The following is a 27939-nucleotide window of genomic DNA, read 5'->3' as shown; positions in this document are numbered from 1 at the left end:
AATATTTTAAATCAATATATGTTTATAGAATTAGATGGCAAAAGTAAATCAACTTACTTACTTAGTAATACAACTTACTTTACTTAAATAACTAGCCTTTTTCCTAATTAGAAGTAATTCTTACTGCATATTAGGCCAACAAATTTCAAAACCGCACTGTTTACGCTGTTAATTAAGAAAATTAAAGTGATGCATGCCTTGTACGAAAGTAAAAGCGCATAGAATACAATTTTCTAAAAGGAAACGACTTGAGTTGATCGCGTGTTGCATTACAAAAAACACACTTTTATTTTTTTTATGTAAAAAAAGGGTACTTATTATTTAGGGCAATAATGAAATCGTGTCTACTTTTTGAACATTTTTCTTTATTACCTGTAGTTCAAAATCCAAGATAGATAGGATATATGTTCTTAGGAACTCTGAATTTTATAACAATAAACAAAGAACCTCTCTATAATATAACTGGATGCAGTATTTTATGCCAATAAAAACTTCAAAAAAACTTTCAATTTAATTAAAAAAAAACCGCTTGGAAAAGTCAGGTCGATGCCGTAACAATAATGTATAATTAGCGTAAACAAGCTTACCGCGAGCGACCAAAAATAACTGTCTTGCAAACTTAAAAAATGACCGTTTTAGCTTAAATTTGCAGTAAACGTTAGTGCCAAAATCCGCAGTGGCACCTGCACTCTCACACTAAAATTACGAGCTAAAAAATTAGTCGGAATGACACTGCTTTAAAATTTGCATTTTTGAAACAGTTTTTACAGTAATAAAATTTATATTGACTAATATTATTTTGATGAAGAAACGGGAACAAAATAATAGCCGTCTGTATAACATAACGAAAAATATTAAACTGCATCACATTGTTGTAGCATATATTTTATGAGGTCTCAGTTTTTGATATGAAAGGATAATAGAAGATATCTTCGTATCGTATTCTTTCATGATTTCTCACGTGATGCAGCAGGCTACTTTAGCATGTTAATGATATCATTTCAAAAATTATTGACGACGAAGACGGCTTATATACAGGATGTTTTTTAAAGATATGCTAATATCTAAGGGTGTTATTCTTGGGTTTATATTAAAAAAAAATATTATAAATTTATGCGTAAGAGAAGTGTGCAGAATGTCAATATTTGAGAAATGGTGACCAGATGCTATCCGCAGAGAAGGGTGCTATCACTTCTACTGTGGAACATTATTCTGGATAATTTCATCATTGGCCCGAATAATGTTTACTATTACACAAAAGCGTATGCAGATGAGTTAGTCATTTTGCAAATGGGTAAATTTGAGCAACCAAAGTGCTGTTTTCGTCCAGGCTTTCCATATTGTTCTATATTAGGATCAGCTTCGGGATAGTCTAGCGAGGCTCTCTCAGGATATCCCCCATACCTGGAAGATTACTGGGTTTTAAACCAGTTTCAGCTACTTATCACTATGAATTTCGTTTTAGAGATGTTAATATGCGCCCGATGTCAGTGTCATTTATTTTATTTATAAGATGCTAAAGATCCTCCAAAGTGGAGGCCTACACCCCAGTATCGTTAACGTCTCTGATATTATTGATGTGTCTTCCATTGACCATGGTTCATTTTCGAGAGCAATCTGAATTATTTTCACGATGTAGATGTTAAAAAGCATGAGAGACAAAATACAGCCCTGTCACATGCCCTTCGTTACATCGACAGACTCTCAGTCCTTAGTTCCTTCACCATGTCCATGTCTCAGTTCCTCACCATATAACAAAAAAGGTACAAAAAAGTTATTCCATGCCTAAATCCCTTTATTTCCAAAGATATGTGTTGAATATAGAAACAAGAAAGATGCTCTGCGATTCCCTAATTCTTTCACATCTGAATTTCTGTGATACTGTTTATGGTCCTTGTCTTAACCATAGGGTCAAAAAGCGTGTGCAAAAGCTCAAAAATGCTTGTGTGAGATATATATTTGGAATACGAAGACCACGTGGGGTATCACACAAATTAAAGGATTTGCACTGGCTGAATATGTCTCAAAGAAGAGAATTAAATTATAGTGTGTTTTGCTATAGAATCTTAAAAAATAAATATCCTTCCTACCTAATAGATAGAGTTAAGTGTAGAACTGTTACTAGCCGAGTCAATATAAGACATCGAAATCCTCTGGAGATCCCACGGCATCGCATACCGGACCTCTTGCCATCTATAAATGCTTTTCGAAATAATACGTGAAAAAGGCTTATAACTGCTTTGTTCTTATATTGTGTTAAGCTCATACAACTTTATATTTTTGTATACCTTTGACTTTCACAAACTACTGGATTGGCTTGGATCGATATTTGTTATCATTCCTAAGAAAAGTACCCCCAAACAGTGTAAGGATTTTGGACTTATTAGCATGATAAGCCATATACTTAAGGCTTTCTTCAGAATAATTCATCGTACGAGACTTAATAGATGTGAAGAAATGAGCGGTGGGATGCAGTTCGGTTTTATTAGAGGTGTGGAAGCAAGAGAAGCTTTGTTCTTGCTAAAGCTTCTGGTACAAAAGTGCTATGAATAATAGCAGTAGGTCTTTCTGTGTTTTATTGATTTCCAAAGAGCTTTTAAAAATGTCAAACATGATTTACTTCTAGCCAGACTACGAAAAATCGGGATAGATCGGAAGAATATTCAAACCATAAAACAACTACATTGAAACCAGAAGGCTGAGATAAAGATAAATGACCCAGTATTATCAACTCAGAGTCTTTTGATGTAACGAAGGGCGTGTGACAGGGCTGTATTTTGTCTCTCATGCTTTTTAACATCTACTTCGTGAAAATAATTCAGATTGCTCTCGAAAATCAACCAAGGTCCAACCAAGGTCAATGGACGACACGTCAATAATATCAGAGACGTTAATGATACTGGGGTGTAGGCCTCTACTTTGGAGGATCTTTAGCATCTTATAAATAAAATAAATGACACTGACATCGGGCGCATATTAACATCTCTAAAACGAAATTTATGGTAATAAGTAGCTGAAACTGGTTTAAAACCCAGTAAGCAAGGCTATCTCAGGATATTCCCCATACCTGGGAGATACGCTCTCTTACGCTTATCGAGTTTGTCTCGTACATCTTCTTCGGTCACAGATGAAATTACTTCAAAATTTAAACCGCTTTATAGCAGTTTTTGAGGGTGGTCCTGACGTGATGTAGCGTATAGGCTTGATCGATTACTTTTAGATGTTATGTTATTATTTTTACTATCCTTTAAAAGTCCTACAGCTCGCTCCACTTTGGATCTAATTACCGTTGGACCGCTCATTTGATAGGTTTCGTGAAAAGGGGTCTTTTCACATTTTAACCAAGTCTGCTTAATTTCTTCCTGATTTACAACAAGGGTTTCTTGACCATTTGTTGTAAGTATTAATGTTATCGTTTCGTTTCTATTAGTGTCTGCTACTTGTTTTAGCATTTTATGGAAATTAAAGCTGCCATGGAGTTTGTGAAGATTTTCAGCTTTTGCACATTGGTTTGTAGTTTAATTTGCAATTACTTTAGCAGTTCTTATTTTGTTTCTTATGCTTTGGTTATGATCATTATTTCTATCAGTTAGATTTCTTACTATCTTCATTCATCTTAAGCCTTTTCCATATTTCTTCAGAATCGTTTTCGCAATCAGGATGGTTTGTCAAGCAAAATTTTTGAAGTTCAGCTCTTATGTTTCCTACCTTTATGTTTGATTTAGTTAGATTCCGTATATCAGGTTTTGGATTATTTTCTTCCTGTTTAATAGTTTCAGTCTGAAGCTTAACTTTTCGCGATATTTTCACAAACGGGCCTGTAGCCAATGTCCGCAACTTGATAGACAACTATATGCTTTACATTGTTCTGGTACTGGATGTTCTTGGATTTATCAGTATGTAGTCTATTTAATTCCTCAGTCTGTCTGCTGGTGATTTCCACATATAGAGACGACGTGGATGAAGTTTAAAGAATATGTTTTTGACAAGCTAATGTTTTTGGCTAAACTGAATTAGCATATCTCCACGCTCGTTTCACTTCTCTAGTCCAAAAGAGCCCATTATCCCTTGGAATAGGTCGCCGAGGATGACAGTCATTTCGTTAGCCTTAATTGCTTCGAGCAACGCTCAAACAAACTAAAGATAATCTGCAAATTGTCTCTGACTAAAGGGAAACTGCGTCTTATTATAGATATCCTTATAAGTTACTTATTTGCAATTTTCGTTAAACTTTAAACTAAAAAAAAAACAGTTTGTCAAACTGTGTCAACCGTATTAATAAACCGTGAAATAATATTTAAAAAAATCATTTAAAGTATTGTCGATTTAGGAAGGAGTTTTGAAGGTATTATATATAGCAGAAGATTTGTGAGATAACTATATTTTATTTATATTTTTAATTTAATTTAACTTTAATTATCTTGATAATGGTAGTAGATTAAATTAAGTATATCGAACGGTATTATTATAGATTTGAGTTCATATTTCTTTTAAATACGTTAATAACTATTTTCTTCTTCTTTTCAATTTTTGAGCGTGTGAGATAGTAAATTCTAAATTGATTTTTCGATTTTTGCTATAAGCGTTGATTGAGATTATACCCTACTATTCAATCAACGCTATAAGTGACGTAATATCCATTAAAATAAGTAACTCATTATTAATTCGTCACAACAATACAGATTTTACTTAAGCTTTAAACTTGTTTCAAACATTCCAAAAATATTAAAACACGGACATCATGCACTGTTTGCAGTGACAGATGTTTATTTAAAAGAAGAGTTCGTAATACCGCAACATTTGCCGTATAACGAATTACGAAATTCCTATTATACCCTCCTGTTTTCAAATGTTTATAGCGGTGTCTAGTGTCAGATGGTCCGGTATCCCGTTTAAACATTTAACATCTACAACGGTCATTATAAAATATTATGACTATGGGAAATTAATTGTCTCTTAAATACACAAGTTTATATGTTTAATGTCCACTTCTTAAGGAGTTGGTACGTTAAAAGATTTTGACTGTTGCCGAAATATTTTAACTTTTTTAAAGGTTTTTTCGATATAGTTCTAGTTCTTTTAATAAAAAAAAAATTAGATACCAACAAACTTTTTTGCATTTTTTTAGTTTTTTCTTACTGTTACCATTTTTTAACCGCTATAATTTGGCTGAAAAACAAAACAGTGACACAAATTTAGAATACTTATTTTTCGTAAGTTGTCGCTTTTAAGATTCCTCACAATTTTCTCTAAGAATTGTCTCTAGTTTTTGGAAGAATCTAGAATGTTTAATGTGAATAGGAATTTTGCAATTTAAAAAAAAAAGTCTATTAACTGAAATTAAATTATTTATTAAATTTCAACTTATATTTCAAAAGTAGGAGTTGGCTGCACTGTAATATTCAATGTAAATCCCCGATTTATCGCCATTAGACGTTTAACGCAATTCATTTAATTACAGAATTTTCTATATATTATTCAATGATTCATTATTTAAATTGTAAAGTCTAGTACTGCGTGTGTGCTGGTGTGTGACAAAGTTTTATTAAAAAAGTGGTGTCTTATTATGTTTTCTTTTGTAAATATATAGATCGGAATTAATCTAAGTTACGTAATTTTATGTTAGTTAACTAATAACTATTTTAGTTTTTTTTAACGTAGTGATAGACGGTGGGTCTATCACTACGTTAAAAAATCAGAAAAAAAATTATCAGTAGACGGTGGGTCTATCCTTAGGGTCTTGGAAATTTCAACGATAAGAGCAAACTCAGAGCTACCTGCATACTACCATTTTAATTATCAAAAACTACGTATATTTAATGTACAGGTATTTAGTAAGGCCCCATATCTAGTCACAAAAATGTAATATGTTATTTTAAGCTAAGCAACATGATTTTTTAAATAGGAGCGCTCTACCATCACGGCAGTCGATGACTTGCACGAAAGTTCAAAAGGTATTTGACGGGATCTGCATGGCCATGCCAGTCCCGTTTGGATGGTAAAAGTCATTTTAGATCTTGGCACACACCAATCATCTATCCAAAATTCGATTATATCTAATGAATTATATTTGGATGAGTCCTTTAAATAACAGTGAATGACGAGAACAGCCCTTTGATGAGTCGGTAGACTTTTTGTCATATGGGGGAACTATCTAGACAGCATATTTGGTCTATATCTACTCTTTATTAACCGCTCTGACACATACTATTAAAGGATGATTGCCATATAGTTACAGACAGTGCTGTAACTCTCAGTTTAAGTATCTTAGAATTCCAACCCTATCTAGTGCCTATATTTTTATGGGTCTGTTGTTTATAAGGGTTCTTAAATGTAAGCATGTTTTATTCATTTGAGGAATTCTTCAATGCTTATTCTAATATCTTTATGATTTAGTTGTTAAGGGTTTTATTTTATTTTATATTGGTGGAAATAATATTTTTATATAATAATATTTTTTCATATAATTTTTTATGTTTAACACTGTGTAATTTGGAACTCTAAATTGACTTGTGTAAGAGTTTTGTATTTTATTTCCATCAATAAATAAACTGAATATTGCATAGTTGACCTCCGTTGCCTTTACTCCTTTATAGTTTATTTAACCTTGCTCACTTTAATTATATGCAATTTAAAACTTTTACTATACCAAATCCATAAAAAAAGTAGGAATTTTGAAAACAAATAACAATGTTTTAAAGGTTATAAAATACTTTTAATTTCGCTCTTTCATAAGCTTTTCTTCCAGAACTGAATCGGTGGTCTATAGAAAAATTATAAATATGAAAATAATGAAAATTGTTAAATGTAGCAGGATCATTGAGGAACGCACAACCAAAATATTTTTGATAGTCTTGACATCTTTGGTTATTCCAGAAGTAACTTTATTATTTTAAACTTCAAACCCATATATTATGAAAATATCAACACGTTTACATAAAACGTTATGAAAACATTATGTCTTAAACCTAACTCAAAGATCAAAAAATTATATTTCTTTTTATAAGGAGGTTTCATTACTAAATTGATTTGATATTTCATTTCTTATGAAGATCGACACACTAACATATATACCTACATAATAGCCGATAAATATATAATAGGGCAGTTAAGAAAAATATACAAAAATTGAAATAAAATATTAGTCAAAAGTCTGTTTTTTGTATAGAAACCTTTTCATTATTCCTTCATTTTATCCCGCTTAATTGTTTTATAGAGATAAGATTTATAATATTATCTATCTTAATAATTTGTTTTCAAATTATTTAATTTTTGAAGAATATTTGAAGTTATAATAAAATATATCAATTGTGCCTTAAAAGTTTTGCCAGGATGGTATCACTTAACAATCTTCATGACTTATGTTTTATAGACACCAGAGTTATTTAAGAAATTAAAAAAAAATACTTTGGAAACACGTCTATTTAGGTACGGATCTGGATTTCATAAAAATGCTGCCCTGTTTACCATAGAAAATGCCACTTTAATTTTTCAAGCTTGTGTATGTTACTAATATTGAAAATTATTGCCTACACAACTTAAAGGGGCATTAAAAGCATTTCACGTAATTTTATTTATTTGTTTAAAGAATGATAGGGAAATAATCACAATAGCCTGGTCCAACTTTTATTTTGTATTAAGTATAATATGTGTGAAAGTGAATCATTTTGCCATCGAATAAGAATTCAGAGTCTGAAGTATAAGCTTTCCTCAAATGTTCTAATCTTTTACAAATTTCACTTGAATCGATGTTGCCAAATTCAGTACGCAGAGAAAATTTGTCGTAGATCTTTTCATATGCCAGGCACCTTTTTTTAATTCAAAATCGACGTTAAAATTATACATATGAAAATTATCACTATGTGATAACTGAACTTTCCGTGACGCCATCAATGCTGTTTCAAGTCGATTTGGTTCTATTTAAAGTCCTCTAGCGTCAACGATTTTGCTATAGTGTTCATAAAGTATTATTACTGCATCCTGATGAGCTGTCCATCTTATTACCGAGAGAGATTTCAAGACAAGATTTTTCCAGCTTTGTGTGTATTGCCAAGTTATTTGTAGGTGCGGTAAAAATAACGTTTGAACTGTATTAAAAAAGGAAGCTGTTTCGGTATAACGGTTAATAAATTTCGAATTCTCTCATGAAATGATCGTTAGAATGTTCTTTACATTGCTTTGAGTCTGAATAAACAAAGAAGAATTCATTTAAATAAATATAAGCAGAAACAGCCCAAGATCCATAGATCACTTTGATTTAATACATCCGTTGAAAAATTTACTTAACCATTGTACACATTTTTTTCCCAAATTTGTGGTTCAAATTTCGCCGGTCTTATCACGAAATCTACCACCCTGTGTGTGCGCACAGGAAGTACGTAGTCTGAATCCTCTACTGGATATAGGAACAATGTACATCGAATTAAGGTAATTTTATTAAATATCTAAAGATTCAATGATATACAGGTTTTTATATCATACTTAAAGCTTACCTTTTCTAAGTACCAAGATCATTAGCAAAGATGTACACAAATGAAACCAAGAAACAGAGTACAAAAAATATCGTTCGGGCTAGCTGTAACTAAGAAAAATGATGTCTACACAGCTATGGCTAAAAGATGTGTTGTTAAACGAATTTAAGTATTGGCAGAGCTCAACCAATTGATTTGACATATAATACAGATCATGTTGGAATATTATTTCAATGCCAATAGATTAAAAAGAAACTCTCAACTTAGAACACAGGCGAATCCACTGATAATGGGTTTTTTAATCTTTACAACAAGTTTAAAGTCTCTGACTTTAAATGTGTAAGCTTTTTCCATATTAAGGGGATGTTAGAGGATGTAATTTAAAGGATATAGAAACTCTTCTTCTCCCTAAATATAAGCGTTGATTGAATAATAGGTTGATTGAATAATATATAACCTATTATTCAATCAACGATATAAGCTTCTTGCTAATTCATGCCACACAAAACATAAACAACTTGTTCACAAACTCATCATGACTCTAACAAAACGAGAGAATCAAAAATGGTACCAACTATCTCATAGTAAAGTTATTTTTATTGTACTATGAAATTCTGCGAGGACCAAGTATTATTTTGAACATGCTATAGTATAATCAATCTATCCAAATAGGTCTGAAGAAAGCTCAAAATAAAAATGTGTATTTTTCTTCTCGCTGTTTTTTTAATGCGATAAAAGATGCTCTACTTGAAAAAAAACACACTTTTTGCTACTTTTATGCTTATGTTATTATTAGCTTTAAACGATTCTGCATAATATAAAGAAAATAGGCCTAAAGATAATCAATATCCACAGCTTCTAAAATCGGTAAGTGAAATATAAGGTTATTTCGAGCCTTAGGTGCCCTGCAATAAGCATTTATTCCACCTCCGTTTTCTGTTTCACGAATACCAAATCTATAATGAAGTTTATCATAAATTATTATTTTCCGCGTAAACGGCTACAGCTAGATATAAAGACAAAAAGAGATTAGATTAGTCTGATACCAAAATAACCAAATTTTCTATTTACGTTTGCCATATACATCTAACATACATCAATCACTCTGTATATAATATAGTACAAAAATATACAACATGTATGTATCATAGTTTTATGCAGTTTAGTATGAAGCTCTATTAGTGATTTTTAGTTAGTTTGTCTATTAGTTAATAAAATGAGTGTATTTGTGAGAGAATTAAAATTTTCGTATCTAGTTTCTTTGCTATATAATTTAAATCAATATTTAATTTATTATATCAATAAACTAAATATTAAATTAGTTTTCTTTTTAATTTTAGATAGATATGATTCCAAACTGTTTACTTGACGCCTAGATGGACCTAGGCGTAGCACTATGGAAGGCGTCATTGATCATGGCGTTGATTGCTTTACCTAAACTAGTAGATGGAAATGCAGATATTATTAGAATAACTAGAAATATTGATGGGGATATATTTGTTGTAAATCAAGGTAAATTAAAAATCAAAATTTTACAGTTGTTTCCTAATAATAGGACAAAATAAGATTGTACTATCAGAATGTACAGATAATGCTAAAAACTTATTTTTAAATGAAGTAATTTCCTTTAATTTTCTTTAATTAAAATTAATTATCAATTTTTTAAATTTTAGTTTTAAGAATATATTTACGCTATAACATAAAACCCATGCACAATTATAATTACAAGAAATTATTAAAAAATAAATAAAGAATAAAAGAAATATATTCAGACAAATTTAATGTAAATGAAAAAAAACCTGTCTTTTCAGCAACAACAATCTCGCATTAAACACTTTTAATGATGCATTTCGGATCTCTTACGATTGAGTATCTAGAATAAACTAATTTATATTTATATTAGATATTCTTCTACCTACTTTATTTTATTTTATAGAATGTAGTTTTTATCTAATCATTCACTAGTCTGTACGCCAGCTCTGAACCAAACAAGCTAAAACAACATTAAACTATAAATTTGCCTTCATCAATTTTGTACAGAATGACCATTAGTAAACGAAATAAGATAGGTAAATAATATTTAAAGAATAAGTTTTTAATTAAAAAAGATATTAAACAAAAATTATTTAATTAAATAATTTTTTTTTAATATCTAGAATGAAGTATACTCGGCTAAAGTAAACTGTACTTCTAATAATAGTATATCGTAATAACTTATTTCATAATGTTCTATTTGCCCTAATTACAAGACAAGGTATGTAGTTATTATGAAACTTCACGCTCTTGTGCAATTTTAGAATCATGGAATCTATACGGTTTTCTGCCTGCAAGCTTTAAATTCACTAACAGGATATTTTATATAAAATATTTTAGGTTCTTTAGAGCTTAAAAAAGGGCAATTACAATAATTTTGTACCCAACAATGCTTCATTTCTATAGTTAATGGTATATCTGCTTTACTCTTTGGTTGTTCACTAATAGTCTTGATAAGACGTGCTCATTATTTAATTACTACCATAATATTCTGCATTAACCCTAAACGGTATGAGTATTCATTAGATATACCAGCCCGTATGGGACGTAATGTATATTTTATGTAGAGAAGGAGATCTCGGTATTTCATTTATATTTAAATAATAGGCAGTGTGTCAATTTAGATATACATCCCTAACGGTGTATAAAAAACGTAAGTTTATAAGACTTATAAGCAGTAAGGGTGAAAAGAGGTGTTTAAAAAAACAAACAATTTAATCAGTTCACAGAATTTATTTTATTAAGTGCTCAAAATGTGCTGCGTTATTCGCGACATAATAATAAAGTTTGATTTGAAATTTCTCACAATCATTGTTTATCTGCTAGTATCTCTACATTTGCGACGAATTCGATCCTTTAAATCATTAATATTTTCAGGTGGGGTTTTATAAACTTTGCTTTTTAAATACGCCCAAAGGAAAAAATCTAGTAGTGTTAAGTCTGGCGACCATGCGGGTCATCCATGATACTGTTCATTAAGCCAGTCTCGAACTGTCAAAGCGTTGTTCGGGAGAGCTCCATCTTGTTGGAAATACAAATTATTTTCGTTTAGTACCCTATAAATTAAAGTATCCTATAAATCCTTTAATAAAGTACAACACTATTTTCCAAAAATTGGATAATTGAAGGGTATATTGTATTTTCGAGGAGGTCTAAATAAACTTGTCTATTTAAATTTCCTTAAAAAAAATGGCCTGATGATTTTGTTAGCTTCACATAGCATATTTTTATTCCTGTCCATACATTAATTTTTTCTGGATAGTGAGTATGATCCTCTCAAAAAAGATGTCGATTTTCATTATCCCAGTATCTACAGTTATGTCGGTTTACCAGTTCATTTAAAAAAAAAGTTAACTCGTCACTGAGGCAGATGTTCTTTACTAAATAGGTGTCCTCATCAATTCGGTGACAAATCAGTTCACAAAATTCAATCAAAATCGCCTTCTCCTACTTGTTGAAGGATTTAATTTTGTAGGGGAAAAACTTATTTTTTTTCCAAAATTTTAAATACAGAATCTGTTGAAACATTAGTTAATTCTGCGACTTTGGGGATATATAATGTTGGATCCATTGCGAATTATCCCAGTACCTCGATTTGGCATGCTTCATTAGCAACCCTTTCCTCAGTATACTTTTATTGCAAACAGGTCCCGTTTCCTCAAACTTCCTTACCAATTCTAGTAGAATAATAATAATAATAATAATTATTATTATTATTATTATTATAGCGTATACATACTATTTTAAATTATTTGCACTTCTGAATTTTTAACTAAGCGTCAGAGTGACAATTTGAACAATAATAATCAACTGGTTTTTAAAAATGCTAGTTACTGCAGTCTTATTTTTGCACCTGTTAAGTACTGCAAAAATACTACAAAACTTGTAGTAAAATAAATATATAAGATACTATACTGTAAAAATTTTGGGAAGAATTCCAAGATAGCATTAATTATTTTCTCGCAAATAATAGATGAAGATTAAAAAAAAAATTGTTGGACTCAACTAACTATTTATTACGAAACATTTTTCCTGGTAAATTGTTTCAACTTGCATCTATTTTTTTTGGCGAAGTAGGATGGAGATTGTATGCTCTTTAAAATGATATATCACACTTAGGGCAGCCATTTGAAAAACAAACGTTTGAGGTCGATCAAATATCCATTATTTCCAGATATTTTTGGTCACTATTCGCTAGTACGTCAACCGATTTAATTTATTTTGGCACTGTTGAATAGACTAACTTTAATGCTGCTTACATTGATGTGTCACACGATGGAGGTGTCCATTTGATATATCAAAGTGAGGTTAGCTGGAGGTGAGGAGGTAATTGACAGATCTTTGTCAAATATAAAACTGAACATCCCTCTGTATATCTAAATTGACTTTTTTTTAAAGTAGGTATTAAAAGTGGTTCATTTTTGAAAGCACTGTATATATGAGAGGTGATAAGGTGATAACACCATATGACTGATAGACGAAGAATGTACCCAAGCAATTCGCAATAGCCTGCAAGCCCTATACATGTTAGTCCCATCTGAGGAAAAATGGAGAAACATAACAAAACATTACTACGAGTAATGGGATAATAAAAACTGTATTCGGTCCATAAATGGAAAGCATATAAAATGTTTTCCCAAAACTGCATCAAGACACTATAACTATAAAGGATTTTCTTTATTTTATCGATTTTTTATTTTATCTTCTAAAAAAACATCTTATGCGCTCGTTTCTCTAATGAACTCTTGATAACGAAAAGTGTAACTATAGATTGTCTAAAGAACAGAAAAGTATGCGTTTGAAATATTCAATTTAATTTTAATTTTTATTAATAATTTTTTCAATTATAATTAATCATAAATAAAAAATCAATAAAAACATAGTAATAATAAAAAGTAAATGCAATTTTATAAAACGCTAAGCAGTAAGTAGTACTAGCTGCGCAAAGGACAGATACATTAAATCTATTACTTTACTATAATAACTATTTTATTGAAATAGCTTATTAATCTAAACAACCGATTTCAGTACCGCCGTAATACTATATTAAGTCGCTTTTGCTAATGAAATTTCAAAATAAATGTTAACATGCAAACAACTTCAACGCTACATGTGTTTAGTCAATCAGCGAAATGCCTTCCTTATATCACCTCATTCTGATTACCCGTTGCTAGTTGATGCTATCTTCTTCATTTTTTAACAACCTATTTTAGTTTACCATGCCTAACTGGTTAATAGTTTCTACGACTTCATCTGCGCTTACACAGGAATGCAAATATTTTACACTGGTGATGAAATCGTTTTATAATACCGACTTTAACAGAATTACGTAATAATAAAATTTGTGATCCTTAAGGAAGCAGTTTATTACATATGCAGGTTGTTTTATGGCATTAATATAGCTTACTTCATTTAAGACCTTTAAAGATTTAGAAATTATAGAATAATAACATAATAATATTAATAGTAATAATAATAATAATCATAATAATATTAATAATAATAATAATACCACGATTATAAATACCAACGAATAAAAAATATGCTGGGACGTAGAAATTCGCACAAATAAAACAATATTATGCAATAAACCAGACATCGTTTTCCAAGACAAAAAAATAATAGATCACCTATCTCGTAGATATATACCTAACGATTTAATACTATTACCTAGTGACCCATTAGGGTCAATATTCATTCAAGATAATGAAAAAATAGCAAAGTATATGGAATTAGCCACAGAACTTTAAAGACTTTAGAAACAGAAAAAAAGTAATTATTATACCAATCATAATTTCTACTATGGATCAAAATGGGTACCTTCAATATTCATCTTGAACCACTTGGTCTTAATCAGAACATCCATATACAAATATACCAAAATGTGTTATCCTTAAAACGATATAATTCGATCATTCCTCGATTCGAGCAATAGGCTCTGAGACGACTTGATACAGCCCATCACTCAGAAAGGAAACTTAGGGAGAAACTTAACGCTCTCTTGAAGCAAATAAGATACCAGACTGAGAACATTGAAATACGCAATATTTTAATGAGGGGTATTTCTCAGGGTGACAGTTGCAGTGCATTATGGTTTTGTCTTGTATTAAATTTCCTATCGAATTTACTTAAATCAACGGCATCTAGTTTTAAAATCAAAATCAATAACAATTCAAAAATTATGAGTTATCTCATATGATGATATCAAAATATATGCTTTTACCAAGAAACAACTACAAGCACTAATGAAACTGGTCCATAGCATCAGCAATGATAATGAGATGACACTAGGAGCCAGTAAATGTCAAACGGTTCATGTACACAAGGAAAGACAGGCTAAAGGCAAGGCATTACTGCTTGATATACAAAATACTGCTAAAGCAATGGCAAGGGATCCATATAAATAAAGACAAATATAGTAGAGCACTAAATCATCAATTTGGAATTTTGGTCACACACAGAGCTGGAAAACATTAAACGTCACATGAGAACAAAAAATACAATTTACAGGAAGTAAAACCGTGAATCTTCCAAGAGGAACGCACTTACAAGAAGAAGGAGAAAGGGGCATTTTTGACTAATATATGCACAACAAACTAAACCTCTACGAAACAACTTCCACATAAACATCAACAATAACCTCTTTCAAATTATCATCAATACCGACATGAACCTTACACCATTGAACCTGTGAGCGTACAATAACAACTCTGAGATATATTCTATTATCTTATTATTAACATTATTTCGACTTGCCAATGCTTAGGTTACAATAAGTACCTGGAGAGACACAATAAAGAATATAGGCAATAATTGCAGCCAGACTATACAAGAAACTGCTTAAAATGCGCAATATTGCACAAGAAAACGAGACCCCATACTACAAAATCCAGTCCCTTACACTTATAGAAAGTTATGACGTCAAAATATATTGGAACAAAACATTGCTGTCATATAGAACTATAGAATATAATAGGCCAATCATTTCAGTAGTTAACAATAAGTATAAAACAATCTACTTAATAAATATAGTGCCTAATAATAATAATTTAGACATACAAGCGACAAGAAAAGTAAATAAATATGTCCCGAAATTAAAGAGTTATGGATTCTGCAGAAAGCTTAGGCAGTTCCGCTTGTTATCAGTGGCATAAAAATAATAGCTAAAAGCTCAAAGGAAAGGCCTGTAATCATAGATACAATTCATATAGTCATATCATCCCTGGACACATAAATAAAGGTCACATATTTATGCCAAAGCTTGAGGAAAGTCAAGTGGCTGGGAAAGTTCAAAACTAAAAAAAAAAAAATAAAATCAAAATTATTAGCCCACAATAAAAAATACTGCATAAATTCGTTCTCTGCACCAGCCATAGCTTACTGATGTTTTGAAGTGATGACTTGAATAAATACTAGCTACTGTGCTGGAAGAACTCAATAGAATTATACTTACTGCGTTCATAAAACACCGGAAACTTGCCTACAAGGCCTGCTAAGAGCGGTTCCATCTAACACGCAGTGCAGAAGAGGAAGGGGAGTCACGAATCGCCAGAGCAATGTAAAAAAACAAATAGACCTGTTGAGAAAATACTTCTATACTAAAACTGCTACATTGCTAATATACCTACATATAATGCTATAATTGAAATTGATAAAAAAACTCATACTGCTAAATCTTCATGACCAAGACCTTTAATCAGACACTACACGCTCATCATACTCAGTCATAGCAAGAAGATCCTGTTTTAAATATATTGTGAAAGACCCAAATATAAAAACTACACTGCAAACAGTCACATATTTAATAACGCTCAAGCAAATGTCGAGTTTTTTAGCTTCTAAGACAGAAACAACAACGATTCCAAAATTCTACATGGCAAGCTGTGTTACAAACTTAAACTAACAGAGAAGAAAATACCTTACTACTATTATAACCCAAAAGCCATAATAGAAAGTAACGAGTTTCTTACATATTGAGATAGAGAAATTCAAATGGATAAGGACGTAATGCGTAACAGACTAGACATCATGATTCATGATAAACAAAATAACCTTGATAATTGATGTATTTGTCCTAGCAACTGCGAATGCCAGTCAAAAAGAAGATAGAGAAGTACACACCTCTATCAGAAGATATAAAACGGATGTAGCAAGTAAAATCCATATAAGTCGTTCCAATATAAATCGAAGCAACTAGAGAAATAACTAAGAATCTAAAGAAGCATATAAACAGAATAAATCTCCCTTTAATATCCATAGTGAATTTCGAAACGGCAAACTCTCGGAACTTGTAATGTCGTCAGGAAGGAAAAGTGGGAAATAAAATGAAAATGAGAATATAAAGCAACACAATGACACCAGATCTCTGAAAACGCACTTCTTTTACTGAATGCGAGTCCTTAAATCGTTTTTTAAATATTTAGGGTTGAACAGAGAAGTACTAATTTAATCTTTATGATACATTATATGAAAAGGATCTTTCGAGAAAAGATTTCTTTGGTAGGAAAAGGAATGGTTAAACTATGTTTTCTACGATTAATATTATGCACATCTCTTCTATAAGCGATATTGTTATCTAAGTAGGTATCTAATATTAATAATAGTCATAGGATCTAATACTTCTTATTCAGTAAATAACTGCTTCTAAGTTTGGACGTTATGCTATTTATACCTCAGTTTTCTGTCAATAATCAAGCCTATATTTTATCAGAATTTTTATTGATATTAGATTGGTATTAATTTTGATGTTAAGGTTTTCATAAATATTATTTCTTATACTTTTACTACAGATTTTGCTGAATTAACTTTTGGCATATGCTTATAGTAGCTGTTTTAAATAGATTTTCTAAATCATAATTAATTTGAACATTAGCTTCTAGAATTTGAGAGAGCTTTAAAGAAAAATATGCTTAAGTATTTTGTGCGTAGATGTGATGATTAAAATATTTTAATGGTTGTTATAGATAAATCGAAGCCTTGTCAGGAAGACACCTGTATAGTCCTTAGCCAGGGTACAGCCAAATCCCTTGCCAAAGAAAATTTGTGTATGTGCAAGTGTCATCCACAAAGGCCAGCATTTAGAGAAGACTTAAATACATGTGTAGAAGAAATACAAGGTGAGAAATGATTTATATAATATGATTTTTAGTTAGGAGAGTACAACTTTATTTAAACACGCTTACCTAAATTTATATTTCTACTTTATCAATATATTAGTGTCATCAATTCTGGCGCCGAATAGCCAAATACCTACGAAACCATATATCCAAGTCTGATCGACTAGAACTGAAACTTTTAATATTCTTCTTTAAAAAAAACTAATCCGGACTTCACTTTTTTCGTTAAAGAACTTTCATTTACTCAAGAATACGCTAGCCATGAAATCCATATATTTTGCAAAATACTTGATTTTAAATGAGACAGTAGGTATTACCAAAATTCACCAAAAGGCTTTTAAGACAATAAAGCATAACACTAAACCAAATAAAAAAAAACAATTTGATATTCAACTCCTAGAATAACACGGGTAAAATATATTCGTAGTTGAAATATTAAACCATTGGTTATTGCTATTAGCCATTTTTCTGTCCTTAATAAATTATTTTAGCGAGTTTTGAGGCTAACTGCGGAACCTGTGTTCTCATATAAAGACATCCAGATAATACAGGGTATTTCAGAACTATGGGATCAAACTTCTAGGGGTTGTTCAGTGCCACAGTAGAATCCATTTGAGTATAGGAACCCATGTCCGGATATATTGTGTCAGTACGCCACTACGGCCCTAAGTCGCGTTTAAATTTAGAAAAAATATTAATTACCTAAATAGGATCTGATGCATTTATTTTTACCTTTTGTATATGATACCATCACAACAATTGTTCAAAATGTCTTCCTCCAACTTCAATACACCGATTTAAACGCCGCACATGATTTTGGCGGACTACACTAAAAATTTGATCCTCGTTTTGAATGATTTCAAATGCTGCTGTTATTCGTCCAATTAAGTCTACCTCTGATTCTACTGGAGTTTCGTAGACTAAAGACTTTACATGTCCCCACAAGAAAAAATCGAGCGACGTTAAATCGGGTGACCTAGGAGGCCAAGAAACTGCTCCACCTCTGGCAATCCAACGGTGCCCAAACCGCTGAGCCAAATACTCGCGTACTTGTACAGCAAAGTGAGCCGGCGCTCTATCTTGCTGAAACCACATTTGCTGTCTAACGTTTAGTGGAACATTTTCAAGGAGTTCTGGGAGAACTTTCTCCAAGAAACGCAGATAAATAGGTCCTGTTAACCGTTCCGGTAGAAGGTATGGCCCAATTAAATAATCATCAACAATGTCTGCCCATACGTTGACAGACCAACGATTCTGATGTTTTCTTAGAAAAATTGCATAAGGATTTTCTTCGTCCCAAACATGCTATTCCTACTATTAAAAATACCGTCTCTTGTGAAAGAGGCTTCATCGGTCCACAAAACATATCGTAAAAAATTTGATTGTGCAATGATGTGATCCAGAAGCCATCGACAAAATTGAACTCTAGGATGATAATCGGCTGCAGTCATACCTTGAACTTTCTGGAAGTGGTAAGGATGGAGTTGTTGCTTGTGTAGTACCCGCCAGACAGAAGCGTTACTCGTATTCATATTCTTAGCGACGTTATGTGTGCTATTTGATGGTTCATCGGCAACTCGCTGAAGCACCTCTTCTTCAAATTTGACCGTTCTTACGGTTCGAGCAACACCAGTATCATGCATCTTGGTCTTAAACATGCCTGTCTCAGCGAGCCGCCGATAAACCGCAATAAACTTTTTGTATCCAGGATGCTGTCGTTCGGGATAACGTTCATGATACAACCGCGATACTGCTCGTGCATTGCAGTTTGTTGCTCCGTATGCCAAATGCATATCCGCCAATTCTTGATTGATAAAGTTTTCCATTAGCAATAAATGTTTAAAAATTGTAAGCTATAAAATTTTTAAACATGACATTGAGAATTGACATTGATAAGCATTGATTTTAAACAATTGTTGTTATGGTATCATGTACAAAAGGTAAAAATAAATGCAGCAGATCCTATTTAGGTAATTAATGTTTTTTATAAATTTTAACGCGTCTTAGGGCCGTAGTGGCGTAGTGACGCATTTCCGGACATGGGTTCCTATACTCAAATGGATTTTTCTGTTGCACTGAATAACCCCCAGAAGTTTGATCCCATAGTTCTGAAACACCCTGTATATCACTCAGTGATTCTGCGGAACCTTCGGTGGAATTAACCTTAAAAAAGTTTAAATTTTGTGCTTAAATACTATTAAGGTTGAATCTGAAAATCATTGGGAAGTTTTACGGGGCCTAACTACCTTCATTCCACGCAACTTCCATATTATTCCGATAAAACATAACAAAATTAAAGTTAACTAGGGTCCCACCTAGTAAACTTTTGTTCTTGCTAACTAAAAACCATTCTCATTCTTAAACCAATTGAAGCGTTAATGATGAGCAAATAAGGCATGATTAATTATACATGAAATTCATTATGCGTTAATAACAACCAAGTTACTGCATATGTGAAGGTATTTATAATGTAGCGTAAGGTGTAATAATTATCTAATATAACAGTTATATGTGGTATTATAGCAGAGAATATGTGGTATACTGTGGTATCGGCATGATAAACAAAATTGTTGGTTTTAAACAACCGAGGAAAATGAGCACTGCCTCTTGGACCGTAGAAAAAGATAAATACAAAGTCTGATATATCGGGTTGCTTATATTAAAAAGGCAATTTAATGTTATATAATCATTTCAAAATTAATAAATGAAAAACTGGAAGGGTTGTTAACCTTACAAGTAAGTCATAATTATTTGCAGGTATCTGTAAATTGCATTTTCGCTTAGTTAGAGGTTCCCGGAGTTTCATTTAGCTTTTTAGTAAGATGATAACGCTAGAATGATGTTTGCAATATTAAGTGATTTGTTCATTATTAAGCATAATCCACAATGCTTGTACCAATAAGCACAAAGGCGTTAATATAATGGCTTGTGGTTATGGAACCCTAAAGGCACCACGGATCGATTTATGTATCAACTTATATTGAAACATGTAATTTAGTTGTCTTACGTCAAATGGTGAATGCTACTAAGGATCATGTGACAATAATGACCCTAAATGCACCCGCCAAACTGATGAAGAAATGCTCTGTGGAAAATCAAAGTTTTACATGCCACAGTATAGAATCCTATTGAGTCGTGTCTAATTATTTGAAGTGGTCGAAAATACCTGCAAATCAATCAATCCTACTTTAATTTCTTAGGGACCAGGAAAAGTTAAACAAACAACGGAAATTACATAATTATAGTAAGCCAAAAGTTATTTTTCAACTGATTGGTCATAATTTTTGTAAATGACAGGATAATATACATTTCAGCACGAAAATGTACCTGGCGTGTCTTAAGCTGTTTTTTTTTTTAAATAAGATAACCAATAATTTGACTGAAAAATATTTTGGTTAAGTAAGTAATATACAATGACTTATGTTATTGAACTTGCACACACATTAAACAAAAATTTATTTTTTACTTTATTCTTTTACAAAATACTTACTGTATAATCAGATAAAGGAAGAAATTAATTCAAAAACACATGTACACATTTACATATTACTTGAAGCGACGATAATAAATTTCTAATTTTGAAACATCCACATTGAAGATGCAAATAGATGCATGAGCATAAGTAACTTTAAATGTATTTAAAGAAGGAGTTGATAACAATATTGTCAAATTAATTTCGTAGAATCAACATGAGGTATTTTGCATGAGTTGTATATCGTATATCATATAACAAATTTATCATAATAATAATAGTACAATTTTTTTAGCAATACACAGGAAACAAATAAATATTAGACATAAAATATTTAAAACTAACGTTAAGGGAATAATAATCACACAAGAAGCAGAATACTCTTTACATATTCAAAATAATATTCAAGAACCTTCATACAAATTTACAGACTAAAGAATAAAATAAAATTTAAATGCAGTAGCTATTTTCATTTTAATCTAAACTATAAATGTTTATCTTTCTTAGTATATAAAATATAAAATTATGTGTATGATAAACTATATAATCTTCAAAATATGCCACAGCTCAGTAAAATACATAGTCTAGTATTTAATGGGGAGTTTTTGAAATTTTCTATAATATTTTATCATTCTTTTTTCATTTCATTTTCATTTCATCTATTTCTTTATTGGTTTGGGGCCCTTTTTTTAAATAATGCGGGTATATTATTCCAAGACTTTTATTAATTTTCTTTAACTTAACATTGAAAATAGGTGATTTCTCCAATTCTAAAAGTATAGACATGACATTCAAAAATCAAAAAAACATTCTTAACAGGGATAAAGGTCCAATCCCTTATAGTAAATGTTATAGTTTAGTTAGTATTTAAGATTTGTTTGGCCATACTTCATTGCTTTTTCTACTCTATTAGTTACATCAATAGTATATAAGGAGATTTGTAAGTAGTTTTAGTTTAATCTTTTACCGAAGATGCTAACATCGTTAGCGAAACACGTGTCACAATATTGTTTTTAGGAGAAACATTCCACTTTCTATTGCCATAAACTTGTCTTAAAACCATGAGTTTGTCACGAAATATTGTCTTGGACTGCTCGCAAGATTGGAATACATGTACCTTTCAGTCAAATACATCCTTTTTAAATTCCTGCAGGCAGGACTAATTATGTGAAATAATTTCTCTTTCACTAGGTTAAGTAAATTTGCCAACCAGTGCTTAGCTCAGTTGGACAGGCTTTACTGACGGAATTAAATATTTTAGACTGTTAAGAAATAGTATGCTGTAGACTTCTGTGTAACTTTAGTTATTGATTGTGATAATCCTTGATATCATTATATTGTTTTGTGACTTCTAGTTAAATTAACTAGTTTATAATTACTAATTAGTTATTAATTAAATTAACGGCAAGAACAAGAGGCAGTTTTCCACACTTCCTTTCTTCTTGACTCTTATCTAATAGAAAGAAAAGTCATAATAATTTTTTAAACCTGTAAATTTGTAACCCTTTATATGAGCTAATAGATGTTATGAAATGTCAACAATAATTGCATGTGAATTGGAATAAGGAGAAAAACTTCACTCTCAAAAAATCACAGTCTTATCAAATATTTGTTAGACTTAATTTATGCTTACTACAATTGATATTTTACTGACATTTCTTTTAAAAGTTTTCAATTGAATCACCAAGGCCATTTAAAAATTGACCATAGTATTTTAGTAAATCAAGAAGTTTAATTTAATTTTCAATAACTCTGTATAATGCTGGGCTATTGAAAATTAATCAAGATGGTCTCTTAAAGTTACGTTTAAAATTTGAGCTTAATTCGGAACTTAAATAGCTGAGAAATAGAACAAATAGTTATCCCCTGGCTTTTAACAAGAAACACGCAATTTTTTTTTCTTGAGAGCCTCTAACGAGTGGTATAGAGAAATATGATTAAAAAAGCCTCAAAACGAAGTAGGGAATCAAAATATTTAAAAATATATAGGGTGTTTAAGAAATTAAAGCTTTTGCAATTTTTTTATATAACCGAAAACGCTACAGTGTTTAAAATATTTTAGACCAATAGAGCATTGTCTGTTACCATATAATAATAATAATAATAATAATACACTATAAATTATATTTGTTTTACATAAGTGCTAAAACTAATTAATTATATTAACTAACAGACCATTATTTCAGACTTCCAGGACCATTTAATAAAATAGTGCCTGAATTGGGTTGAAGCGTAGGTATTGCCTAGTAAATACTACAGATTACATACACTTAATAATAAATTACTAGAATAAAATAAAGTGCCGCTTCATTCTAAGCTTAAAAGTTAGTTCAAAGGAAGCAAACTGGCTAATCTTAAATTTATTTATATAATCAGCAATAGAATATGAAAAAGACCTCTTAAATAATTCTTTATTGTGCGACGGAAAGATCCTTCCGTCTAATGTTAAGATTAAGCATATCCGTATGAAATTAGACTTTTTTAAATAAATATGAAGGTGTTTTAAATTAAAGAATTTTATAAAAAAAATCAGAGTGTATGCAAGTCTCGTCGGTAATGCATACTCAAGCAGTTTGCTTCAGATAACTTATGAGATATGTGGTATCTCCTCCTTACACCATAAATAAGCCTTAGACAACATTTTTGCAGCTTCTGAATTCTGGTCGCATCAGAATAATCTAGACAGGGGCCATAGATAGTGTCACAAAAGTTTAATGGTGATAAAACCAACGAATCACATAGCAGGCAATCACATAGTTTTTTTTTAATTTTAGGGCTTAAAGAATGCCTGAGAGAAAATATAGACTTCAGAGCAGAATATCCATTTCTTAACTTAAAAGTGACATGTTCTTTAACTCTTAGTTTATTATCGATAATAAGCCCTAAATTTTTAGCAGATATTTTAAACGATATAGTATTAATGTTTAAACGCAAATTTAAATTTTCCAAGATATATGCTCATATCACATCTGTGGTATCACTACAGAAAAGAATGACAATTGATTTAGTAGGGTTCATTTTTAAGCGCAGCTTTTGGGCCTCAAGATATAGCTTATTTAAATCTTTATTAATACATTGATTAGCATTAACTACCTTAGAACTTTTGAACGAAAAGTAAAGTTGCGTGTCATCGGCATAGCAATGTTTGCAGTGTGTTAGATTATTAGTGATTTGTGATGTATAAAGGGTATGTAATAACATGCCCAAAACGCTACCTTGAGGCACTCCCAATGTGACAGCAAATACATCAAATACTCTACCATCAAGTATAACTTTTTGCTCACGGTTGCGACCAATGCTAAAGCTGAATTACCAAATCCGATATATTCCAATATACCCAATAACATCTCATGGTTTACCATGTAAAAAGCCTTTGTGAAGTTTAGAAGTACCATAACTGTAGCCTGATTATTGTCGAAGGAATTAAATATATCGTCAGCTATTTGTGACAGAACAGTGGAATCCAGACTGGATCTCGGGTAACAAATTGTTTTGGTTCAAATATTCCAATATTTCGATTTCCAAAATCTTCTCCAGTTCCTTTAAGAATACTGGAAGAATGTATATAGAACGAATTTGATTAAACTCCGTTGGATTTTTTATTTTAGGAAAAAGTATGACATTGGCTTCTTTCCATTGATTAGGAGAATTGTTTTTTCCAAACATACATTTAAAATATGATTTAGTGGATCGACAAATACCAGGGCAACATAGCATAATAAGATTTATATTTAGATTGTCAGCTCCAAATGCTTTACTTTTTATATTGTTTAAGATGCTTATTACGGTATCTTGTGTTATTAACTTAAATTGAACTACGTTTAATGTAATTCTGTGTTCTTTAAAGAACCTGATAAACTCCTCATTTGCATTGTTCATGTTTATGCTGGTAAAAAATTTATTTAATTCATCCACATTCTGTAAGGATATAGGCAATTGTTTATTTTTTTATGAGAAATGTTTTTTTCAGTTGTTTCCAGGCTTCTTTGTTAGTACAGTTCTTGAGTCTGTAGGTCAAATAGGCTTTTTTTCTGCTCTAATTACACTGGTAGTAAAATTGCGATATTGCTTATAACTATACCATTCTCTGTTTTTCGAGTTTCTAAATTTATTTAAAGCCCTGTTACGAATCCTCTGCATAAGTCTAATGTTGGAAGTAATCCAAGGACTATAAGGTCTATTTTTACCAGTTACGGTCCTCAAAGATGCATGTAAGTTCATAACCTAAAATACAGATGGAACCAAAAAATCCACCTTGCCATTTACATCTTCCATATTATATATTAAATGCCAAGGAATAGACATCATATCGATCTGAAATCGATTATTGTCGATGTTATTTAAATTTCTGTAAGTGAAATTACATTGAATTCACTTGGGTGCCTCCAACTTAAAAAAGCAATAAACTACCATATGATCCGATATATTTTTATTTTGTATTCCACTATCATCTATCAATTCATTGTTAGAAAATATTAAATCAATTAAGGACATGGTTGTATTTGATACTCTCATGGGGTCAGATATTAGTTGTTGAACACCATACATCTCAGTAATCTCGCACAAGGGCATCTTCATATTAAAATCCAAAAAGCTTATGTTTAAATCGCCCATTAATAAAATTGAGTCATATATAAAGAAATAACTAGTCATAACGTTTTCAAGGTTAAAGTAAAATAGGTTTAAGTCCCCCTTAGGTGCTCGATATAAATCGATCATTTATATCGTTCCTCCCTAATTTAAGTTCAGCCCAAATATGTTATAAAATCATTTGTTTCAAAGGTAAAGCGCAACACCACCACCTCTTCCCATATGGTCCTGTCTAACAAGATTGTAGTTTTGCAATTCAATAACTTCATCAGCAATATCCCTGTGCAGCCACTTCTCAGAAACTCTTAATTCATATCAATTAAATCATATCGAAAATGTATGTAAGTAATGAACCAATGCTCGGAATACCATAATAAATTTGTGACAAGGTTAACCACTTACACTATGTTTACAGTGGACCACAATAAAATTATTATTATTTTTTTAAACTGTTTTTCTATTGGTCACGATAAAAAACCAAGAACCAAATTATTATAAACAGAAACCAAAAAAAAATTTAGACGCCACGAATATTATAACCTAATTAATAAAATATTATGATTGCTCAGTAGTAAATTACAGTACATTATTTATTTTTTAACTGTTTGCCGAGTTGAACGCTTACTTTGTGGCTCAAAAATGGAAGTCAGTGGTCGCTTATTGAAGTTAGGTACCGGTTCAGGAATGGTAACTGACTTTGACGTTCTCACTGGTGTTTTGATAACGTCTTCCTTGTCAGAAATTCTGTTGGCCTGCTTTTGTTTGTTTGTTTGTTTGTTCTTGATATAAACTCTGTGATTATTTTCTCTGGCCCTTTTTTGTTATTCATGTAACATCTTACTGTTTTGATATTCCTGTGGTGTTAATTCAGGAGATATGTAGATATTAGTGCCCTTCAGCTCTCTGCAATTTTTCAGTATATTCAACTTAAGCTTATAATTAACAAACTCCATTAGAAGTGACTGTTGCTTTCCCCCTTCTGCCTTTCTAATCCTTAACAGATCTCTAATATCGCCAATGCGGCAGTAGACCTTTTGTTTGTTGTTGACGATATCCAAAAATGTCTGAATATCTTCAGTTTCATTGAATGATTCTTTCAAACCACAAACAACCATATTATATTTTTGTCCTTTTTTCTACTTGTTCCAATTTGACTTTTAGTTGTTTATTTTCTTTTTTAAATATTAAGTTTTCAGACTTTAGTTTAGTGAGCTCTTCCAAAATCTCGGCCTTAACAGCTCCAATTTCCTCTTTGATCTCCTTGCTTATCTGAAGATTTCCCTCTTGCATTATCTCGTTTTCTCTTACGATGTCCTGAATTAAATTATATCAATCCTGATATGTTACTGCGACATCCATATCTGGTCGCCCCTGTTTTTTGTATTGGCTCTGGCTGTGCGAAAATTCCACGATCAAAATTCTCTTTGTGGACATCTTATCTGTGAATAATCTGAACAATGGAATAATATTTTACCTATCAGTATCTACTTTCCCGCTAAAAAATGTAACTGGGTAAATTTTTGCGGATTGCTGGCTTACCCCGGAACGGATGTCAATCCAAAATACCTACCATAGGGAGATTACTTAGGATCAGACGAACTCACAGCACCAAAACTTATTTTTATGTTTACTTTAAGCAGTTGAGAATTGCCAAAATAGTAGAAGCAATTTCAGGTAATGCTGTTAAACTCAAATATCACACAGCATATATAGCTATAGCATATATAGCTACCAAATTCAGAAAAATGCTTCGTTCCATTTTTCCTATATCGCTAACGTATCACTAGTCGTCAATTAACGAATATCTGGAAAAATCCAAATGAATTTATTAGCAAATGTCTTGTATCTTAAATATCATTTACTCTTCTTCCAAAATTAACTTATTCATAAAATCGTGTTAAAACCCCTTATAGTTCTTATTCTGTAGGAGGCAACAAATATTTTATTTCAGCAGCTCTTAAGTCTCTTCCGAATACAGTATTTACATTTTTTAAAAAAATTTTGCCGATATTAGAAGTATTTTAAGAAAAAAATACAATTTGACCATTATTATCTAACGGTCTTATTACGGCATTTCCTGCGAATATGTTAATAAATTACGCCTAACGATTTTAACAAAAATAAAGTAATAAAAAAGTAGCTTAAGGTGCTATTGTTACTTTGATTTTTTCCAGCTTATTTTCCTACAATATGTACAAAAGTATAATTCTGCTATGTAATCGTATGTGACAGTATGTAGTCTATTTTATTAATCCTA

The 27939-nt window shown here is 31.2% G+C and overlaps 1 protein-coding gene across 2 annotated transcripts in view; it reads left to right on the top strand.

The window, feature by feature from the left end:
* The window catches only part of LOC126734690 (uncharacterized), a 205792-nt gene that overhangs the window by 56489 nt on the left and 121364 nt on the right, over window positions 1–27939 (top strand). For both annotated transcript variants that reach the window (XM_050438399.1, XM_050438400.1), the window contains exons 2-3: window positions 9812–9983; window positions 17468–17620. In XM_050438399.1, coding sequence (XP_050294356.1) covers window positions 9848–9983; window positions 17468–17620 — 289 coding nt within the window. In that variant the 5' untranslated portion in view covers window positions 9812–9847. The remainder of the gene's footprint in view (window positions 1–9811; window positions 9984–17467; window positions 17621–27939) is intronic.

Source organism: Anthonomus grandis, chromosome 3 (assembly GCF_022605725.1).
Source record: "Anthonomus grandis grandis chromosome 3, icAntGran1.3, whole genome shotgun sequence".
Taxonomy (NCBI): Eukaryota; Metazoa; Arthropoda; class Insecta; order Coleoptera; family Curculionidae; genus Anthonomus; species Anthonomus grandis.
This window is presented reverse-complemented; position numbering and strand designations above follow the sequence as displayed.